The following is a 23,168-nucleotide window of genomic DNA, read 5'->3' on the forward strand; positions in this document are numbered from 1 at the left end:
ATTATCAAGCAAAAGAAGAACTGTTGTTCTTAGGCAAAAGGAGGATGAGGGCACCCTATTTCTTTTTAAACTCTCCATAGGCCTCACGATGTTCCTGATGCTGCATATTCTGTGCCATCAAGCATTGGGCGAGAGTGAACTGTTTAATTCCTGGCAATGACTCGCCAGCGTTTCCGTAGACCAGTTGTCTTAATGAGGGCAAATCACACTTTGTAGACTTTATTTCACCAAATCTAACAATACTAGAAACAAGAAAGCATTAACTTGCTAAGGGTGAACAGAAATGCTGGTGTATGTATTTTACCTCAAGTCACTCCAGTTTGATGCTCTCTGATCATTATATATTTGTTTCTGTTCATGTATGCATAATGAAGACATTGAATTAAATAACCTATGTCCTCTTCGGCTTGTATTCCTGTTGTGTTTTTCCACAAACCTTATTTTCCTTCTACCACTATCTACGTGACATCCCTGATGTTGTGATATTTGCCTTCAGGGAAGTCTTGGCAGTTTGGAAGCTATCCCTCTGGAAAAGTATCGCGCATCAATGCAGAATGAGTTCACATGCTTCTCTAAAGCTTTTTCTTCTGCTACTGTTCATAAATACAACCCTCATAATCTTCAGGAGACCAGATTGTGCTCATATTTATCTTGTCTTATCTTTTATAGGGAAAAGTCATTGGAGATGCAAAACTACTCATGAGCTGTGGATGCAGAAAAGGGAAAAATGCTCAAGTGAAAGATTCGGATCAGGTCAGTTGATACGTACCTTAACTGGTGGAAGTAAAAAAACATGCTAACTAATGTCTGGTTGATTTAAACTGTCCTGTTGCATATCAGGGTTCCTGGACATAGGCTCCTTGACATGGCTGACAATGCTACTACATTAATGTTTCTGTATTTGTTATTTGTAGAAAAATTGTAAAGCAAGATCAGGAATTCATTGCACTAGTTAATGCTTTAGCCTGACTTATTCCCATCTGGTTTATTAATTCCTGCGTTCTGTTTCTCTATAAAAATACATGCCAGGCAATGTCTTTCTCAAGGAAGATTGTACTTCCTTGCTAATTAAATACAACCAACCTTCAGTCTCATACTATAACAGCTTAGATGAGCAGTAGTTGCAGAGAAACATGACATTTATTGCATATTTTTGTTCTGAAGGGATTCTATCACAGTAGTATTTGTTATTGAGGTTACTTGTGATAGAGATGTGAAAAACTGTTACAAATGGATGATCAGGTTTCAGTATTTGGGATTTGGGATGAATGGCTCCTTATTCTAAAAGCTGTTGAGTTGAAGTTGGGATCACTAGTAGGGTTCAGTAATTGCAAGTGAGAGGGACTGCACTGAGAATGATAGCCAGCAGGTAGTGTTTTTTCTCACCTCCTACCATTTTGCATTTATTCAGACCAGCTAAGTTTATCTCTGTCATTTTTAGTTATTATGTCCTTCCAGCTTTGTAGCTGTAGAGAAGTTTGAATAAACAGATCGTTCTTCTAAAGGTGGAATGAAATTTTGTTTGAGCAGAAATATTTATAAATATTAGGTCATTTGATATTCAATTTGAAGAGTAAAGTCATTGATCTCAAGTATCAGATAACTTTGATCCCCAGTGTACCTTTTGAACAACACGTGACCAGATATAGACGCGAAGCAGATCCAAAGTGTGTCCACAAAGCTCCAGGAGTGCCTTATAATTTATCGATGGGAAAGGAGATGAATTCTCAAGAAAAAATGGGTTTAATTTTCAGCAGAAATGTTCATCAAACATAGTCAATAACAGTGTCTCATATCCTTGTTTTGTTAGTGTCTGAGAACAGATCTATCTATTATGTTGTGGGCTGTGTTGTGAGGAACATTGGTCAAACTTCTACATGCCTTGTAGGGATTGAGTCTTTCACTGATGTTGGCTTTTACTTTAATTAGTACTTTCAAAGTAATGAATTCATTGTTGTGAGCTATACTATCAGTTCATTATCAAGACAACAATTTGTATTATTTTTATTTAAAGAATAGCTTCCCATTCTCTAAAACGCATGCTTAGTTTTCTCATGTTGAGACTCTAGCAAAGCAGGAGAAAATTAATTAAGAAATTAAACACTTTCACCAATATTAGTCTTTTGTGTTTTGATGTACTCTGATTGAATCACTCTTGATTTACAACAGGACTAAAGCAGTGTCAGCTTGCATGTAGTAAAGATGGGAAATGAAATGGGAACATCTTGATTGCAGAGGTAACTTGATAGCTGCAAAACATTACCTCTTACAAACCCTGACTGTTGCACCTAAAGCTCACTGATGACAACCTTTAAGACATTGAGTAGGCAGTAGTTTTTAGGGGGGCAGAAACAGTACCATTCTATGTTATGATTTCTGAGACAGTGAAAAATTATCATTTGCATAAGGTTATTTTTTGAAATCTAATTTTTGATGTCTAGTGATGACTTGACCATCTCAATAACACTTTTTTTGTTGAGTAAGTGCTTGTCTCAGGGGCTGCAATGCTCATTCATAGTAGTCCTGGCAGGGCTCTGTCAGTGTTTTAGGGGACAGGAGGTGGATATGGAGGAAATTAGTAGAGGAGGGTGGGTGGCAGTGTGGAACATTTGTCTGTGAATGCAAGACCTCTGCTCTGCTTATAAATTATCCCCTGGGCCTTGTCAATAAACAGACTTCTATGGTGACATTGGCTGGGAAAGGCAAACACTTGCCAATGATCATAGGCTAATCCTTCAGGACACTACTTGCCAGAAGACCAAGGAAGCATTATTTTATGAACAGCTTATTTTGCTTTGTGAAGAGGAAAAGCACTGCACTGGATCTTGTTTTGTTTGCAGAACCTTATCCCCTCCTCTCACACCCTATGTCAGATTTCAAAGATGTACCTTCAAAGTTCTTCTTGGGGGCTTTTCGGGTTTTTTTCTTTTCTGGTCTTGCTTTGTGTTTTCCTGCAACGTCTTTGAGTACCTTTGTGTCCACTGCTGTCACTGGCACCATTGCCAATTATCTGTGTGTTTTGTGGGAACAAGATTAATCTGTGCTCCAAGGCCCAGAATCAACTCTACACTTGGAACATCGTACTGTAGATATGAATTTCATATACGCTCTTCAAAGTAGTTGTTAGTTTTCCAGTAATTTGTGCCTCCCCAAAATTTATTATACAGTTGCTTATTATTCAAGGTTCACTTTTGCATAAGAATGGCAGTTCTGGACTAGAATTTCCTTGTGCTAAGTAGTATATTAACATAAAGCAGGAAAGATAGTTCTGAAGGAGTGATTTTATTTGTGTACCTTCAGAGAAAAGCATTTAAAAGCAATTTAAAATGAGGGAAAATGTGGCTGAACAAGTAATGTGCATGTTAAAGAGACTGAGAAACCTGGGGCTGCTTAGTCTGGAAAAGAGAAGGCTGAAAGGAAATCTTACCAATGTGTACAAATATCTGAGGAGTAACTGTCAAGTGGATGGGGCCATTCTTTTTTCTGTGGTCAGCAGCAGTAAGACAAGGAGCAATGGCTACAAACTGGAGCATAGAAGGTTTCACCTCAATATGAGGAGAAACTTCTTTACAATGAGAGTGACAGAGCATTGGAACAGGCTGCCCAGAGAGATTGTGGAGTCTCCTTTGGAAACCTTCAAAACCTACCTGGATGCGTTCCTAAGCAAAATACTCTAGAGGGTCCTGCTTGGCAGGGAGGTTGGACTCGATGATCTCTGGAGGTCCCCTCCAACCTCTAAAGTTCTGTGATCTTGTGAAAGGTGTACATAAGGTTGAGAACCATAAGTAGCAGAGCATTCTATATTCTCAGCACACAAATCTCTGTCTTCTCATGGTTACCTTTTTTTTTTTTTTTTCCCCTCCACTTCTACCAAAATTTAGGCAGCTCATCAATATTTAACTGCTCTCATCCTTGGATTTTTTTTCTCTTTACTTAACTTTTCTGGTGGCTTATGTGAACTCAAGTGTCACTGAGAAGTTAGATCCTCTTGTCCTTCTGTGTATTTGTTTTTGGTTTCAATATTGCAAATGTATGCCTCTTCTGGAAACTGTATCCATGCTGCAGAGTAATTATTTAGTGAATAGTGGATCCAGTTCATGTTGGCAAGGATCAGATTAATCATTATTAATCATGACCCCTCTGACAGTAACCTCATCTCTTGCCTAAGTGCTGTTCTTTATTAAGAAGTAATAGCTATTAGTGGATGGCTGGGCCACAGCTCACCTTGGACCAGCACAGGGCTCAGGACTTCTGGCAGCGGACAGAGGAACTTGGTTCAAAGTTAAAAATAAATGCACATGGTCCACATTCCAGAAATGAAATAGGCAGCTTCCCCTGTGGGCTTCTTTGGCCTCATCTGAGTGTCCTCCTTTCCCCTGGAACCTCTTGGGTTTTTGCCTCTTTCCAAGGGTTGAATTCAGTGCTGAGGATGAAATAATGTCTCTGATGCTTTTTTATCTGTCCACTTGATTTTCTTTTTTAAACGGAGATAGATTCCAGTATGACCTAGTGCATATGCAGTCCTGTAAGCATAAGATTTTAAGGTTCATTTCAGTGATTGTAACAGGTTTCCACAGCTGACAGGACTGCAGATGAGATTAGATTTCTGGGATGACAGTTGTACCAAGTAAATCCCCAAAGCAACCACCTTTGTTGATTATGTCTGGGTTCTCTGAAGAAACACTGCACCGTTGAGGTAAGTACTGTTACATTTACACACAGAATTGTAAGGAGTCTAGCTTCTCTTTCCAAGTCATTGGACTAGTGACTGCAGGCCTGTATAAATATCTGCCTATCTTTCTGTCTGTCTGTCTATCTATCTATCTATTCCATCTTTAACTCTCTACATTAAAATATATCTGCTGGCCTTTTGTATCACCAGAGATCTCTTCAGAGTAGACAGTAGTTTACTTCATAATTATTCTGTTTTTCCAAATAGTGCAGGTTTATTTTTTTTTAAGAAGTTGACACAGTGCTATTAACGAATGTGATCATTATTTCAGCAAAAGCACAGTTACTTTAGTAGATTAAAACAAATATCCCCAATCCTCAACCTGCCAGCCCGCCACTGCCTTCCCCCCCCCCCCCCCCCCCCCCCATAGTCAGCCCTTTTGAAGAGAGCAAAGGAAAGAAAAACTGTATTTTTCCTCCATCTAGCTCATTGATACGTGGAGGGTAGGAGCAGAAGCCTGGAGCAAACCTGCCACACTCTTTTGATCTCTGCCAAAGTTGTTGTGGGAGTAGCATTGTTTAATGGCTGAAGGAATTTATTGAAGAATAAAAGTACCAGCAAAGGCCAATACAAAATATCTGGTAAACTGTTGTAAAATTATACGCGATCAGGGCTGCTGGTAATTTCCCATCTTAAAATAATAGGGTGGGAGTTTGTCAAGGATGGAAGGAGGGTAGAAAGTATATAAATAAATCCACCTCTTTAAATAACTGACTGGCCTGGCCTGAACTGCATCAGATCTAAGTTCCTTTGACAGCTGGTGTTGTAATATCTGTTGAGTGTTTTGCAGAGGGCTGAGATGAGGTTTTGGAGAATCTGCCTTGGCATCACTGACTCTCCCTTGTATGCTTCTACTTGTCAGGAGGAATTCCACTGAAGCATGAAATGAAGGAGTGTGAAGGCTCATGCATTTGATCTCAGGAAGTCTAGATCACATCCTTAATCATTAATGTTTCTTTTCACTATGAAATCAGAGTAATAAAAGTAAAACATTACCCTGTTGGATATAGTAATATTAAATGCAGTGATTTCATAGAATTGTCTGACTGTGATATTATACAGTGGAACACAAGCTATGGACAGGTGAGAGTGCATGAGTTCAGAAGTACTGATAGAGGACTGGAATGACCTTAGAGAATGGTGTAACAAATATAAATAAATGTAAGGCTGGAGTCTGTGGTTTTCACCTGTCTCTGCTGACAGAATTGCCTTAGACACAATATATGTGTTGTTGAGAGAATATGAAGAATATCTATGCTAACTAGTATGTAATCCTAATGTAGTCCTAACACAAGTGTATGTAACCTATTCGAGTCTAACATGATTTGCAACCTTCTTATGTAGCCTTCTGATGAAAAGTATATAAGCCCATGGTTGGGTGTAATAAACTGGAACGCTCTGGAACTTACTTATGCTAAGCGCGCCCTGTCTCTTATTGCCCCTTTACTAATGGTAAACAGCCTGTGGCATTACCTATCTTTAAAATACATAAATGGACAAAGCAGGAGGAGAGAAATAGTGGAGTGAAGGCATGCTGCCCACCATCTCCTGCTCTAAGTTCATATCATAGTTTAAATCTCTGTTTAAAAAATCTTTGAATTCTACACAGATTAGATATATAAAACAAACAAACAACAAAAAAACTTAAACAAGAAATAAAATACAAAGAGAGATCATGTTAAATATCTGAGGTGTCTAGGCAGTAAAGCAGCCTTAAAAATATTTTGTTTGTTGAATGAAACAGAATAGGTGATCATATGAAGAACATAGGACTACAGGAGACTACTAGATTATCCAGTCCCTTGAGATTTCAGGAACATGTTAGATATAGCACCAATGCTAAACACATCACTTCTGGCACCAGTGCCTGTTAAAAGCAAACCTTGTAGCTCTGTAATTACACTCATCCCACCAATTATTCTTTTACTTTCCAAAATACTAATCTCATATTTCTGCATCTTGTTCCAGCTCCCAGTTCAGAGTGGTTTTCTCTCCATAACATTAGTGTTCTCAGCAAGGTGGACCACCTTTGCTTTTCCATTCAAACACCACAGTTGTATTGCTGCTTGGTGAACCAAAATGCTGTAGAAAAAATAGATTCAGAAAACTTGTTTTAAAACCTCAAAATCTCTTCCTTTCAATGGAATCTAACTGGGGACAAGAATTTTTGAATCTGAGTCTCACCAACTACTTCTTCTCTGGGCATCCCAATTTCATACAACAGTTGTGCTTTGATAATCTAAATGCTGTATCTACTGCTAAGCATCTATATTCCTGGTGACTGAGAATTTTTTTTGCTTTCATTCATTTGTTGCATAAAAGTGAAGCAGTTGTGAAATGGAAGTTCTATAAGCCTCTATTCTTTGGATTTATGTAAGTTTTGGAGGGTTAATGTTATGAAAGAAATTTCCTAAATCTAATTCTTTGAACTAAAGACATTGAAGTTCTGAGTATCCTTTGTAAATTCAGCTGTAGTAGGTTTATATTACAGTGGGCTGCACCTCCCTGCATACAATGCCATTGCTAAAAGGACATTTCTAATGACCTTTTATAATTGCCTATTTCCTTTTCTAACTCATTTTATGAACAGTCTTGTACTTACTTCAAGAATTTCCTACCTTGTGATCTCCTCTTGCAGTTCATATGAATTTCAAAATGGGTTTGGTTTCCTGTGAAGTGTAGCAGTGTACACTGAAGTTCAATAGAGCCTTCCCTTTCTTCAGGAAGTGGGGGGGACCAAAAAACTAATGGTGCCACATTTTCTTGCAGGAAAGGCTTCAGAAAAGGCAGTCAGCAAATTGTTGTTGCTTTTTTTTTTCCCCTCCTCTTTTTTTTTTCCCTTTGATGTTGTAAATGTGTGCTTTAACACACTGGCCTGACCCTGTTCAAGATGTAAAATTCTGACCTTTTCTAGTGAGTGATGATCTCATTGCACTTTCCCTCCTGAGCTGGAGCATGTGAGTCCTGGCAGTGATGTTTTGTCCAGACTCTCATTCAGGATAAGTATTCTGCCAACTTGACTTGACCCTGTACCTTCAGTGGGATACATTATTCTCCACTTCCTGCCCTAAATTGCTGGGTACCACCACCACCTTGCATTATTGGGTCCTTTGTTCCACCTTGAAGACAGGTTAATTTCAGAGGTAGACGAAGGAAAGCTTTACAGTTTTGAAAAGCAATTTGAGAGCCCTGTGAATGAAAAGTGCTTCACACATGAAAAAATTAGTGTTATCAGTTGTCACCATCAACCTCAAATCCTGAATTTGAAAGGCAAACACATAACAGCATGGTAAAAGAGAACTAAAGCATCCAAAGAAAATGCTGCCTTATGTCATTTCAGGCTCTGCAATCCCAGTGAGCATTAATAACTGTTTTATTGTTTTCACTGATCTCCCTAAAATGTCAGAGAGGGAAACAGTTTAAAGAGAGAAGCTGCCACTTCAGATAGTCCCATTCCCTCCAAGTTCACAGCTTACCTGCTGCAGACACCGAACAAGGATAGGGATAACACACAGATGAATAAATAAAAGGCATAGGTCAAGATTTGGTTATAATATAGTAAGGTCCATTTGGTTATCATATAGTAAGGACCATCTTTCCCCATTACTTTCTGGCATTTGGGCTACATTTGCTGCCTCCCACTCTGTCTTGTTCCCATTTCCCCTTAGCAGATGCCAGTGTGCGAAGGCACCATGGCAGAGTCAATATCAGTCATCCACCTTTTAGATGACAGATGCCACGTGCATTCATATCCTGTCTACTCTGAGGTTCATGCTAACCAAATGGCCTGTTCAAAGCTGCTGAGAGCTGTGAGGAGCAAGGAAAGTGCAAAGGCTTTGTGTAGAGTGGCAGATGGAGAGAAGGACCCGCTCATTGGTTGGAGTGTTGTGTTTGCAACTTTGTGGAGCACTTCACACCTATCTCAGGATGGGTGCAAAATACTACCTAAGCAGAACAGTGGCAGTTTTCACCCTCATTTTACTCACATTGCACCAGAGTTGATGTCAAGACAAGATGAAATGCAGGTCCTAAATCTCAGCAGGTCATCTGTCTGTAATTGTACCAAATATGGTTGTTCTACATTCAGGAAATGTTCAAACATGACATTGGGTATTAGTGGAAACTCTATTCAGCTGAAACTTCTAGCAGCTCAAGTGACAGCTCGTGCTGAGTTTCATGTGGAAGTCTGTTCTGATGCTGGGTTGGCCATACTGGTAGGAACATTTTTGCACTGCTCCAACTAAACAGCCTTTTGTTCCATCTCAACAGCCTTTTGTTCCCTCTATCTCTTATAACTTTTTCATTATAAGTTACTTCTTGAGTTTCTTTTTCATGCGTAAGAGTCTGAATTGGTAAGAGATGATAGCAATCTAAGATATGTGTGTGCCTTGGGTTTAAAGTTTCCTCATAAGGTAAAAATCAGTTTTTAAAACATTACCTCCTCTGAAACCACTCAGGAAGCTCAGTAACTGACTGAGTCTTTGTAGAAGAAAGAAAAATTATTTGTGCAGGTGAGAAACCATTCAAGCTACAGTTTGTAATCATTGTATCAGGTGGAAGAAGAAGCTGTTCAGTGTCTACAGAGTCAGCTAACCCTTCAGAGATGCTGGGTGAGTCCCTCAGTCTTCTACAGGTTTCCTACACAGTCAGATGTGATTTAGTTCCCACTAGACCTCAGCTCTCTTTATAAACCAGTGAAAGCAGCACAGATATCCTTCGTGTTAAAGACTGGGGAGTATTTGGGTGTTAGCATGGTGTAGGCCTTGCCAGAGGTAGAATAACATTGGCTTGAAATATAGTGTGGCTCCTTCTGGCATCCTGACAGAGGTATGTTTCTTTTTTTCCCCTTATATTCCAATTTAAAATAACCCAGACAAAAATCTAAAGTAGAAAATAGTGGAAGAAAAAAGCTGTATGATTTGCTGCAAGACTGTTTTCCCACTTCAACCAGTTTCAACCTGGAGAATATATTCACAGCTGGGTTATAAACCCTCAAAATCAGACAACATAACCTTAACTAACATAACATTACTAAGGCACTGCTGTAATAAGATCATTCTGCTATGGCTTATGGGCACATTTTAAGTGTCATCAATTCAGTCTACAACTGGAGGCTGGTAAGTGCAAAACTATTTTAGCAAGTGCATCTTACATGCAGGAATGATCAAATATTAATGGATTTTCTTTTGTTGAGAAAAAGTACAGTGAGGAAAATGAAAAGCCACAGGAAACCTCACTGTACTTCCTCAGGTAGTGATGCTTGTCTTTGGAGGGCAGCAGGATCAGCCTCGCAGTTAGTATTGGCATTTGGGAAACAGACTTTCATTTTCTACAAACTTAGCCAAGTTATTTCACCTTAGTTTTCCTTTTTAGTCCTGTCTCTTCAAAGATTTGAGTTATTCAGCAGAGCAGTTATTTCACTCTATTGTTGGAATAGGTTAGACATGTTGAGGCTGAGCAAATAGAGAAAAGCTATGAAGGATAAGGCATTGTGTTTTTTGTCTCACCAAAGATGCCCATCATGACTATTTTGGTAGCTGAGGTCAAGTCTTTGAAAACAACCTAGAGTGACTTGCAAGTGAGTGGGAAATATGATTATCTTACACAAAAGCTGGAGTCAGAAAAAAAATTATAAAATTAATTTTCATAATCTCATGTCCTTCTCAATGGACCCTGGGATGCCTGGCCTTTTATCTTGTCATGTTGTAGGCTGAGAAAGCATGTGGTGGCCACTTGGTATAAAAGCTTCAATTTAGATATGGATACTTGGGTTGTCTGTAGATATTATGGGCCAAGACACCAAGTGTCCTGAGGCTCCCTAAGTATCCATGTAAACAAGATGGCAAGGAGATGCTAAGCACTTTCCATGAACTCTCTGTTCCATCGTGCTTCAAGGTCATAACAGATATAGGCTTCTTGCAGGGCACTCCTATGGTTTGACTTCAGATGTCTGACTGACTAACCAATGTGTCATTGAGGCATCCATACCTTTTTCCACTTACTGTATTGGGAATGGAGGCTGAGTTGAACCATTGCAACCTTCATAAGGAAATTAATGATGTATTTCTATCATCATCTTCCTTAGAGATCAGTGGTTGCACCTAGAAAACAAGGGAATGATTCCTGATAAATAGCAGACTGCAAAAGCTTTTTATCATCATCAAATTATGCAAAGTGGCTGAAAGGTGAAGAAACTCAAGTCTCATTTTCAAGAAGGTGCTGGAATGAAGACAGGGCATTTCAAAATCAATACTGAAGCTTGTATTTCATGGGAGAGTCATCATAAGCTGCTTTACTTCTCATCTTTAATTCCCCATATTCGTAACTTAAGCCCTGTCATTTGGATTTATCTTCTGTGGCCTGCTGGGACACTGGGAAAAGTCCTTCTTTTTAATTCTGTGGCAAAAAATAACAATGCTGCAGGGTAGGATCATATCCCAGCAGAATTTTAGGGCTTAAATGTTTCATGTTGGGCACCAGATTTTTCTGTCTTTTGCCTCTTCCATTTGTCCCACTCCTCCCTCCTCTGGTGTTACACATCAATCATCCTTTTTCCTAGAGGACAGGATGCAAACAGTGTAATACCAGAGGGAAAGGAAACTGTTCCAGCCAATTCTGAACATGAGTATTGCTCTGTTCTTGGAAATGCCATCGCTAAGTCTAACAATAGGATTTTGCTGATGGGAGTGTTTCATCTAGACTGAGGAAAGACATAGGGGCAGTAATTTAAGAATCCACCTTTGACATCATTGAGTGTTATGTTGTATTTTTATCCACTTTTATTTTAAGTGGCGTTCTAAACTTCTCTGGCTTTTATGCTTCTTGATACATTTTATATTAGCACTTACAGCATCATAAATAGTTTCCTCACCAGCAATACTTTTAATGTGACTTGAAAAGGTACTTTAGACCTGACTCACCCAAGCAAGCTGATCTAGTCATAACATTTAAAGGATTGGTGTTGAATTAAGGACTTTAAAATAAGGAAGGCTTCCTATCTACACTGCTTTTTGGATGCGATACTAGAAGCTCACATCCTATTTTGCTAAGTGGCATTCAGAAGAGGTTGTTTTGGTTGTTTTGTAGTTTTGTTTTGGTTGGTTGTTTGTAAGAGAGGAATGTGTTTAGAGCAGGTGGTGTTAGCCCCAGAAAAATCCCAAAACATATTCAAGAGAAGCTGATGAAGAGAGGTTGGCCTCCGGCAAGTCCAAGCAGTGATAGCCTGTTCCAACAGCACTGACCCCCGCTTCCATGTTTATTGAATTGGACTTGAGATTGGCCTAGAGGAGAACCATGAAGATAATCAGATGCTGGAGAACCTCCTCTATGGGGACAGGTTGAGAGGGATGGGGCTGTTCAGCCTGAAGATGAGAAGGCTCTGGGGAGACCTTATAGAGGCCTTCCAGCACCTGAAGGGGGACTACAAGAAAGCCAGGAAGGGATTTTTTACAAGGGCTGGTGACAGGACACAGTAGCATCACAGTAGTGACAGAAGTGGGAATGGCTTTACTCTTGAGGAGAGTAGACTTAGACTAGGTATTAGGAAGAAATTCTTTACAGTGAGGGTGGTGAGACATTGGAACAGGTCATTCAGAGAGGTCATGAATACCACCTCAGTGGAGGTGTTCAAGGCCAGTTTGGACAAGGCCTTTGGCAACCTGGTCTAGTGGAAGGTGTTCCCCACCCAGGCAGGGGCACTGGATCCTTAAGATCCCTTCCAACCCAAACCATTCCATGAATCTATGAATCACATCGTATTCTGCTGCAAGTTTGGGAATGAGCTTTGGTAGGAGCCCAGTGCTTTCTCCCATCGGCTAAGTCCTTGTTAAACCCCACTATTACTTTCTGTAACTCCCCTCTGGACTTTGAATATGCATTCAGTGAACACAGCACACATGAGTAAGAGCTTAACATTTTGCTCACTTGGGTGGTCCCATTAAAAATAACAGGTTTGCTGTCTTGGCTGCAGAGTTATTCCAAATAGTGCTACTATTAGTCTTCACCCACAATTTCTCACCTCTCTTTTTTTTGGTTTTGTTTTGTTCTTCCTTTTTTTTTTTTTTCCCCTTTCTTTTCCATTTCATATTTCTTACTATGTCTTTTAACCAGTTAACTTTGGAATCAAAATATTAACTGCATAGCAGGCAGCTTTCCTGAAGGTTCATAAAATATGTATTGGAGCTGGGAATATAAAATGCTCCCATTTTATAGCAGACAAAATGTATAAAGTGCTGAGTGAAAATTAAGAGGGACCCAGCTGAAACCTTTGAAAATCACTGCCATTTTCAATGTGCTGTATTTGTGTTGACTTGGGAAGCTCAGTCTGGTCCAGGTGAGGTCATTTGGTTGGGAGCACACATGTCTGAGCAGAGCCTGGAGGGAGGGAAGCCTGCAGGATGTTTCAGCTCTGAGGTGTTGAGCTGCCAAGGAGCAATGGTGGGAGGGGGTCAGGCACCCTCTCTATGTGTTGATCCTGGCATCAGAACATAACGCTGAGGTGGAGATGTTATAATGTTTAAGTTGATTTCTTTTAAGGCTAGCAGGACAACATAGCTTTTGTATTCTCAGCTGTTTGCTGGGTAGGGTAAGTGAAGGCAGAGCTTGACAACACTTAAGAATCCAAGGACAGAGGAATGCATTTATGTAGGGGTGTCTGTAGTTATTAGTTCGTGTGACTTGATGCAGCAGAGAGACGGTTACTTAATTTGCAGGACTCTACATTTCAGTTTGTTGTCTTTAACCCTTGCCCTCTCAGCACCCAATACCTGCTCATCACCATTTGAATTCCTCCTCCTTTTGCTTTCCATCTTCCCTTACTCCTGTCATCAACAAGATTAATAGCTTAGCCATTTGTCTCTATGAAATTTCACTTTTCTCTCTGGAGCTCTACCACTCACTGCTCCATCCCAGCAGGGGGAAAAGCCTCCTGTGCCCTCCCAAAGAAGCCCTGTCCTTCATGCTCTCTACTTCCAATCTCCCTGCCAGCAGCCTGTTTGCCAATACTTTGCATGAGGAAGCTGTGTCTGTAAAAATAAACTGTGCTGAAATCTGAGAGACAGAATCCATGCCAGCCTTACACTTCGTTATTGGTAATTTTCATTTGCAAACAGTAGTCTGCATGTGTTCCTCACCTAGCCTGTCTCTTTGTGCTGTTTCCTGTGTAAATTCAAGTTCCTTGTGCTTGCTACCTAGTCTACTTTGTGGTTTGCTTTCTCTAAGCCATAGTCATGCTTACATCAAAATCAGTGTGGAAAAAGTCTCTGACTTAATTGCTTACTTACTTAATAGCAACACAAGGTTGCTGCCTGTGATGTACTTGAGCCTCTTCTCTCACGTCTTCAACTATTATAAGATTTTGCTCCTTGCAGCTGGCTTTCATTGTCAGTTTATAGCAGAGAAATCCACCAAAACCAAACCTGTATTTCCTCTCCTTACCCCCACATGCCATTACCTGGGTTCATATGGCCATTTAGACACAGCATTTCAGCTTCTCCAGCACTGCCTGTCTGTTATGGTGTAAACCTGGGCTGAGGATTTAGGATAAAATGTAGCTTTCCAGAAGATGTCTTTATTTACAAAAAAAGAAAGATAAAAAAAGAAAACTTGTGAAGGGGGAGAGGAAAGATAACTCAAGCCTTTTATCAGTAGGCTGAACACAACATTGCTACTCTTGAAGCCTGCATTACCTGTGCATTATCACACACGGGGTGAGACTCTCAGCTGTATTCCTACAAGACAGGACAGTGGCAAGGGGCCTCCAGGAGGGCTCAAGAAGGGAAGGGTGTGATGCACCCAGGGCCTGAGGAGGAGCTGCCTGTATTGACTTTCACTCGACTTACTGGAGCAGTTGAGTTTGTCAGAGAAATGTGATATGGGCTCAATCAGCTGTCACATTGAGACACTCCTGTCACTACTGTCAATAGCTTCGAGTTTCTGATCCTTTCTCAGATTAGCTCCGTGCCAGAACATCAAATGAAAAGCTGTATGGGGCACAGGAAGGGGAGAAACTCTAAGCAGTTACCTAGGAATCAGTTTACAGACTTCAAAGCATGGTCAGGTTTATTCTTATAGCCTATAGCAATGCATGGGGACAGTAATGCATTTGGAGTGTAATATAGACTCTCTTCAGCCTCATATTTGCTCATAGATTGGGAAGCACGATGGAAGAAGAATAGAGGAATTTTTCTTGGTGAACCCAAATGGTATGCAAATGACCTGCCTCCTCTGGAAGACCCACTCTATAGCTTGATGAAATAGATTGTTTTCTTATCTTACCTTTCATCATGAAGGACTCTTCTACATTTCTCTTGGCACTGAAATGAAGCCTTTTCTGATAGAGCTGGATCTTGAAAAGGCATCACCCCTGACAACAGGACAGGAATGAAAAGACAGGGAACTGGTTTGTCATTAAGAAATAATGAAGGGGTATCCAGCCAGCCCATCTGAACAGTTTTTGGCAGTGCTGGGCCATGCATGTGTTGTTTTTTTTTTTTTTTTTCTTATGGGTTACAAGAAAGGAACTTTCTAGCTGATTAAATTCTTCCTTTTCCTTAAAGTTTAGCTGTCTGGATCTGTCTATTGAAAATGTTTCTGTTACAATGAATGTCATCATGAATATCTGTCTTTGTAAGAAGAATAACTCATCTGGAGAAGAGGAGGCTCAGGGGTGACCTCATGCTGTCTACAACTACCTGAAGGGATGTTGTAGCCAAATGGGTATTGGTCTCTTCTCCCAAGCAACCACCAATAGAACAAGGGGACACAGTCTCAAGTTGTGTCGCGGGAGGTTTAGGCTGGATGTTAGGAGGAAGTTCTTCCCAGAGAGAGTGATTTGCCGTTGGAATAGGCTGCCCAGGGAGGTGGTGGAGTTGCTGTCCCTGGAGGTGTTCAAGAAAAGACTGCATGAGGCACTTAGTGCCATGGTCTAGTTGATTGGCTAGGGCTGGGTGCTAGGTTGGACTGGATGATCTTGGAGGTCTCTTCCAACCTGGTTGATTCCATGAAAAACCCAACCCCAAAAAACCCCTTTCAAAGACCCCAAAACTGAACAGCAACAAAAAACCTAAACCAAAGCAAACCAAAACAAACCCACAAGCAAATAACAACAACAAAACTTCAAGTATTTGAGAAATATCTTTCCTCTGTTCCAGCTGAAACAACTTATGACAAGTTGAGCTCACCGATTTACATAGAAGCCAAAATGGTAAATGCTAATCCTATTAGAAAAATAATCTGCCACCAAAACATAATAATAATAGGATTGGAGAAGGAATTCTTTTGAGGAAAATTAAGAGTAATTCATGTGAATTTACTCTTTTCTTCTCAAGGTTGAGATGTTTAAAATTTTATCAATGCATGAATTATAAAATTTACCATTTTCCTTCCACTTTTGTTAAGAAAGTAAGCAAGGAGAAAGTTGCAGTCTAGCATTATTACTAAAGAGTTTTGTCATTTAGATAATACTTTTGGATTTTGATAAATGCTGTCTCAAAGAGCGAAGCAGTGTCCATGGAGAGGATTACCCTGCACAGCACTAACCTAGATTTTTTTTTCCTTGAATGCAATTCTAAGATTTCTAACTTTTTCACTCTTACTCAATTCCATTATTATGTTGCTTTTGTCCTCAGAACATGAAAGAGGTTCATATCTTCCTCATTCAAGATCATGACCATCCCACTTAGCAGTTCCAACTACATTTCATTGCCTAATATTCCAACAACTCATTACCCAAAACAAACCATACTTTGCCTACTCCTTGGTTGCTCAAAAAGAAAACTTAGACTTCAATCTGATTTAAAGGTCCATACAAAGTGATCTTTCTCTTGGTGACATGAATGGAGAAGTATGGGAAATAAAACAGAAACAACAAAAAAAAAAAAAAAAAAAAAAAAAAAAACCACCACTACCACATTTTCCTTGTAGATTATTTCAAAGCAAAGGCTGAATACATACTTTTCTTTGACCTTTTCCTTAGATTAGTGGTATAGGCAGCTGTTGTGCTTGAATTACACATTCCAGTGCAGGGGCTGACTCGAGAGCAAGGCAGGTGTGTATGTGTGTGTGCATGCGTGTGTGTTTGTTATCCAGCCTCTCAGCCAAAGGTCTTGAGTGCTGGTTTGGCTCTTTCTGGTTTTCAATTGTGGTTTGTTTTTTATCCCCTTTCCTTTAGTTTCCAAGTGGAAGTGTGATTGTTTATGGGCATTGTCTATGTTCACTGGGTGACAGGAAATCTGAGAGCTTTTAGTGAATTCAGATATGCTCTGGATGTGAGGTGTGAATCTCTAGCCATTTGTGTTTAAAAGCTTTCATTAAGCCTGAGAAAAGTGGAAGACAACAAGCATCCTGCTGCTTTCTAGTTGCAAGAGAATTTTCAGCCTGTGGACCCTGGTGGTACAGCTGCCCACAAAGGGGGAAACTGGAGGGAAAGAAAATAGACTGAAGCTGAAAAAAGAATACAAATAGAAGTCTTAAAGCTACTGCTTATTTTACAGAGGCCCCATTGATCTATTCGGTCTTAGTAAGAGTCTGATAGAGCAGATTGTGCCCATTCTCCACCAGATGAGCTTCGTGGGATAGGGTTGATGGCTCTAATGAAGGCATGAAAGCAGCTCTAATGACTTCGACTAATTGTATCCAACCCACCGGACAGGGACTAAGCCAGGGGAAGCGCTCATCCCCTCCGTGCTTGACCTACTACCAACAGCATGGAGATGGGCCATGGCTGCTCTGTGTCACTGCAAAAGAAGTTTAGTGTAATCAGGCCGAGTGCTGAGACATACCTCCTGTCTGCCTTGTGATGTGAAGGGAGACAGTTTGTCTCCCAATCTAAAGCTTCCCCTGCTTCTGCCCATGTAGGGCCTCCTTAGAGCATGTACTTCCCTCCTATCATATGTTTGTGCAGTACCTAACTGCAGATGTGAGGTTAATATAAATAGTAGGGATAAAAGTTGTTCTTTTTGAGGAGAGGTGAAAAGGGAACAGAACTGGAGCCATTACTATTCTTAATTTTTTTTTTTTTCTGTAGTCAAAACGAGAGTGCAAAGGATATTGCAGGATATGTCAGGCTATTTAGTCTTGAATCTTTTGCCATCCTGTTTTCGTTCCCCTGCAGATATAATTCAAAGACAGTCTTTATATGACAGTGGAGGTTGCCTGTTGCTTCTCACATAAAGTCCCTGATTTGGCTGTTTGGGGTGTAGCAATTCTCAGCATTTGATCTAAAACTTCCACTTCTGCATTCCAGGCTTGCAACAAATTAATTTACTTCAGAGGAGGGGGATTTTCAGTGCATCACTGAAGCCATAGTACTTTTTATAATGTGGGATGATGATTCTTTTTAACCGTTCCATCTTTAAAATATTCAAACTATTCATAGATTCATAGATGTATAGAATACCAAATTGGAAGGGATGTCGTGGATCCAACCTTTCAGGATAAGAGTATAGTTTAAATGACATGGCCCAGCACCCTGTCATGTTTGGTCTTGAAACTGTCTAGTGCAGGAGAATCGATCACCTCCCTTGGGAGTTTATTGCAATATTTAATAGTTGAAATTGTAAACATTTTTTTTCTGGCATCCAGTCTGAACCTCCTTAGTAGCATGCAATTATATATATAATATTATATGTTATACAGCAATTCATAGTGATGGGAAGTTTGTGATGAAATGGCCCCACATGATGTGTGCTGTTGAGGGTGCTGCCTTGTCTCCTTTGTAGCACAGGCTTTCTTCAAGTGGCAACAGCAGTCCAGCCACCTTTCCAGAAACAGCAATATCATGGAAAGAAACAAATCAAACAGGGAAGGCATCAAGTGAATTGCAGTGTCAGGACATCAGTGGAGGATAAGACTTTGCCATCATGTGCTCGTAGGTAGAGTTGAAGGTCAAAATGAAGTACTCACAGATATGCGTTTTGATTTTTCTTTGTTTTAAAGTGCATTTGAGTGATGATGAAACAGGCTTGTTGATGTGGGGCTCTTTTTTTTTGTGGGATTTGTTTTGGTTTTAATGTGTGTAGCATCACAGGGATGTTCTTGGTTTTGTGCCATCCATACACTGTTATTGGCAATTGGCAATTCATTAACAATTGAATACCAGAAGAGCAAGTCACTGGACCCATGGACAGGTACAGGAATTCTGGAAGCAATCGGTGACCAAACAAGAGCCTGTCAATTTTGCCATTATTTATGTTTCAGTGGCAGTAGTGATGATGTCACTCATCCCATGTGCACACCACCTGGGTGTTACAGAAGTTACACTTAGTAACTAGCTGTTAGAAGTAAGTTACTATCTCTAGTTTGGAGCTCCTCCAAGTCTTTTGACATGTGTTTCTTCAGTACCTGGTACAGTGATAACTCAGCTAAACACAGATTGTCTACATTTCTGTAATAATAATGAGGTTATTTGCTTTGTATTCACTCTCACATTGCTTATGTACCCAAGATTGTATGATGCTAAGTTAAGTCTTTCCTGGACCACTGGAAATCATTTTTAGCTTGGTTCATCTCCAGCCTTGCTAGGAGATGAACCCTGGAACTTGTCTCTAAGTGAGTTCTCTCTTCTAATGACAGGGGTAGTGCAACTTTTTAATCTCAGAGACTGGTGCCAAGAGAAATCTGTTAGTGATGGTAATAAAGTCCAGCTATTCCAGTAATTTAGCTCATATAGACATTAAAAATAAAGTTTGCATCCATGCTTGAATGTATTTAAATACATATATTATTGTGTCTATGAGATTTAAGAGTAAAAGTAAGTTACTTTACATCTTTCTCTTAATTAATGTAGTAGTTCTTGAATTGTCTAGTAAGTCAAAATTTTCTTCCTCCAGTATTAAATTTACTGCTATGGAAAGGATGCCCACAGCATACCTGAGAGTCCCATTTACTAGTAAAGCATCATTCTTAGCTGTTTTGTACCAGTTCACTTCCTCTCTCATTTCCCTCCTGATCTCCAGCAATAGTATGTAGTCCTTCTATACCAGCTGTTGTTTACCCAGTAACCATGAAGCTGGTGGAGCACTGTTTCCATTTAGTCTCTTCAGATTCAGTGTGAAAAGTATAAAACTTTCATTATTGCCATGCCAAAGTTCCTAACTTTGTCAGTTGATTTCGGTTTGCTTGGGCATCCTCATTTGAATATTTACCTCCTTATTTACTCATTTAGTGCTTGCCCAGATCCAGGAGTAGAAGGACGGTTGGTTTCACAAGCTGAGTTTTGTTTTGGGACCCACAGAAACAGCTGTTGTGATTTTAAGAATGTTGTGACATGAGGTGTGTTGTGGTTTAGTTTTTATCATGTTATTGTTTTTTTTTTTTTCTCTTTTAAACCTCTGCAATGGTGTCAATTAATGATGAGGTATAAATTATAAAGTCTCTGAAACTCAGAAGACATAGGAGTAGGATCTATTTTGAATGATTTTAAAGCTATTTCAGTGTTTTTAAGGAGCCTGGCTCACAACCTTCTAATATTTTGACTTTAGCAATATTAGCAGCTCAAATTATAACACTGTTGATAGTGTCTCACTTAAAAATACGAACATTAATACTAAAGTTGTTGTGATTCACTGCCAAATAATTATGACCTCCATGTTGGCACCTGCAAAACACTTTCCTTGTAGAAGCTGGATCCTCTTCTTAAATCTGTGATAAGTATGATGGCTTATTTTTCCACTTTCTTCCAACACTTCCAAAACTAAATATCTAAAAAACTAAACCACATTTTTTTTTATGCTTTGTGGTTCACGACTCTGCTTGCTCTTTCATATTACATACAAATCAGTGTTTTACACCGTGTGGCTGTCTTTTCCTGTGGAAAGATACAATTGTAATTTTTATTTTTACCTTGTGAAATTTACATGTGACACTAATTCATTAGCCAAAGTAGGAGTGATCTCAGATTTTTATGTCTTTTTCATCCAGTAGCACCAAGCTCCAGTAGCTTTCTTTGATTTAAAATCTGGTCTGAAATTTGAATTGAGGGAACCACAAGAAAGTCTTTCAGTTTTCTTGGTGGATTATGAAATTCTAGAAAATTCTGAAGTCAAAATTTCGAGATTTATATTCAGCAACAAGGCTGAAAAAATGTCACTTGACACAGGCAATGAGATTATAGGAGCAGTGAATATAAAATTCACAGGAATCCCATTACATTTGTGAGAATTAGCTGTAATGCATGTTATGCATGACAGAACATAGAGGGTTGGAACCAACAGTGCAAGGCCTAGTTGGAGGCCTGCAGCTAGTGGCATTCCCTGCGAGTTAGTACTGGTTCCAATCTTGTCTGACATACTCATCGGCAACCTGAATGAAGGAACAGAGCAAATTCTTAGCAAGATTGCTGCTGACACAAAACTGGGAGGAGTGGCTGACGCATCAGAAGGCTGTGCTGGTGTTCAGCAAGGCCTGGACAGGCTGGAAGGCTGGGCAGCAGTGAACCTCATGAAGTTCAGCAAGGTCAAGTTCAGGACTACCTAAGGAACCTGAACATAGGTAAATCTGTGAACTTGATGAGATGCACCACAGAGTTCTAATGGAATTGGTTAATGTAGTTTCAAAGCTACTCTTCATACTATTTGAAAAGTCCTAGCAGTAAGGCAAAGTCCCTGGAGACTGGAAGAAGGGAAGGGAAGTGTTGTGCCCGTCATATAAAAAGGTTGAAAAAGAGGACCCTGGAAATTACCAACCTGTCAGGCCCACATCTGTGCCTAGGGAGATTATGGAACAGATCCTCCTAGAAGGTATGCTGAACCATATGGAGAACAGGCAGTGATTCAGGACAGTCAGCATGCCTTTACCAAGGGCAAGTTCCATCTCACCAATCTAGTGATTTTCTACCATGGTGTAGTAGTGGACAAGGGAAGACCAAAAGCTGTCTTCTCTCTGGACTTTCATAAGCTTTTAACACAGTCCCCCACAATATCCTTTTCTCTAACCTGGGAAGATAAGGATTTGATGTGTGGACTGCTCAGTGGATAAGGAATTGGTTGGATGATCACTTACGAAGGGTAGTGGTCAATGCCCCAATGTCCAGATGGAAATGGATGGCACGTGGTGTCCCACAAGGGTCTGTACTGGGATCAGTGCTGTTCAGTACCACCATGAATGATACAGACAATGATATTGAGTGCACAGGCAGAAAAATTGCAGATGGTACCAGTCTGGGTGGCACAGTTGATAGAACTGAAGGACAGCATGCTGTCCAGAGGGACAGGCTGGAGAATTCAGTTAGGAGAATCTCATGAGGTTCAATGAGGCAAAATGCAAGGTCCTACACCTAGTTTGGGGCAATCCTTGATATCAGTACAGGCTGAGGGGTGATGAGACTGAGAGCAGCCCTGCAGAAAAGGATTTGAGGGTACAGGATGAGAAGCTGGATAATGTACACTTGCAGACCAGAAGGTGCATCCTGGGCTTCAGCAAAAGGAGCATGGCCAGCAGATAGAGCTGTGATCCTGCCACTGCTCTGATGAGACCTCACCTGGAATATTGTGTCAGCAACGGTACACCCAGCAGACATAGACCTGTTTGAGCAGATCCAGAGAATGGCCATAAAATAAGCAGAGGGTTGGAACACCTCTTCTATCAAAAAAAGGCTGAAAAAATTTGGGATTTTCAGTCTGGAGAAGAGAAAACTCCAGGGAGACCTTAGAGTTGCATTTCAATATATGAAGGGGACCTACAGGAAGGATGGGGAAGGACTGCTTAGAAGGTCTTGTAGGGGTAGAATGAGGGACAATGGTTTGAAACTGGAGCAGGGTAGATTTAGATGAGACAAAAAATCCTTGTCTGTTGAGCAGGTACCAATTCCACTAAGCATGATAGAGCAGCCTCAAGCCAAGTGCTGACAAAACTTTTCTGATCTCCCTGTGACCTTCATTGCAGGAGATGAGCTGGCAAGAGGAATTATCAGTGACAAGGAAGACAAGACGATCTGTTTGCTTCTTCTTCTTTGGAAAATGTATGTGGCTGTTGGGGCCAATGTGTTTTCATGAGACTTAAGCTGTCTCTCCAGCACCTCTTTTTGTGGGCAACATACTCATCTTTTATCAGGAGGATGCTGGCGTGATGAGAGACAGCCTCTTCATTGAAAGCCAGCTGCTTTGAGCTGTTGAATATTGCTGCACAAACATTCAGAGGACTCGACTCTTTTTCCCCCCTCTTTGAAGAGCCCTTTGCCCATTTTTTCCCTCTTTTTTCCTTTTCTGAATGCTGAAAAATGCCTCAGGAATGCAATTGCTTGCTCTCCTTTCCCAGGCTGGCTCTCCTGGTGATGTATTAATTAGCTGGAGCACGGCACACTAACAAGCAACTGTAGGCTGATCTCGTTAAACATTAATGCTTAACTAGAAAAGCAAGAGCTGTTAAAGATATGCCACTCAATGCCAGCTGTGTCTGAATGTAAAAGAAGTCAGTGGGTGAGTTACTGGCACTTGTGTTT

The 23,168-nt window shown here is 40.3% G+C and overlaps 1 protein-coding gene across 3 annotated transcripts in view; it reads left to right on the plus strand.

The window, feature by feature from the left end:
* Positions 1-23,168, plus strand: part of SETBP1 (SET binding protein 1) — a 321,545-nt gene that overhangs the window by 64,429 nt on the left and 233,948 nt on the right. For all 3 annotated transcript variants that reach the window (XM_064140223.1, XM_064140225.1, XM_064140224.1), the window contains exon 3: positions 670-753. In XM_064140223.1, coding sequence (XP_063996293.1) covers positions 670-753 — 84 coding nt within the window. The remainder of the gene's footprint in view (positions 1-669; positions 754-23,168) is intronic.

This window comes from Pogoniulus pusillus, chromosome Z (assembly GCF_015220805.1).
Source record: "Pogoniulus pusillus isolate bPogPus1 chromosome Z, bPogPus1.pri, whole genome shotgun sequence".
NCBI classification, from domain to species: Eukaryota; Metazoa; Chordata; class Aves; order Piciformes; family Lybiidae; genus Pogoniulus; species Pogoniulus pusillus.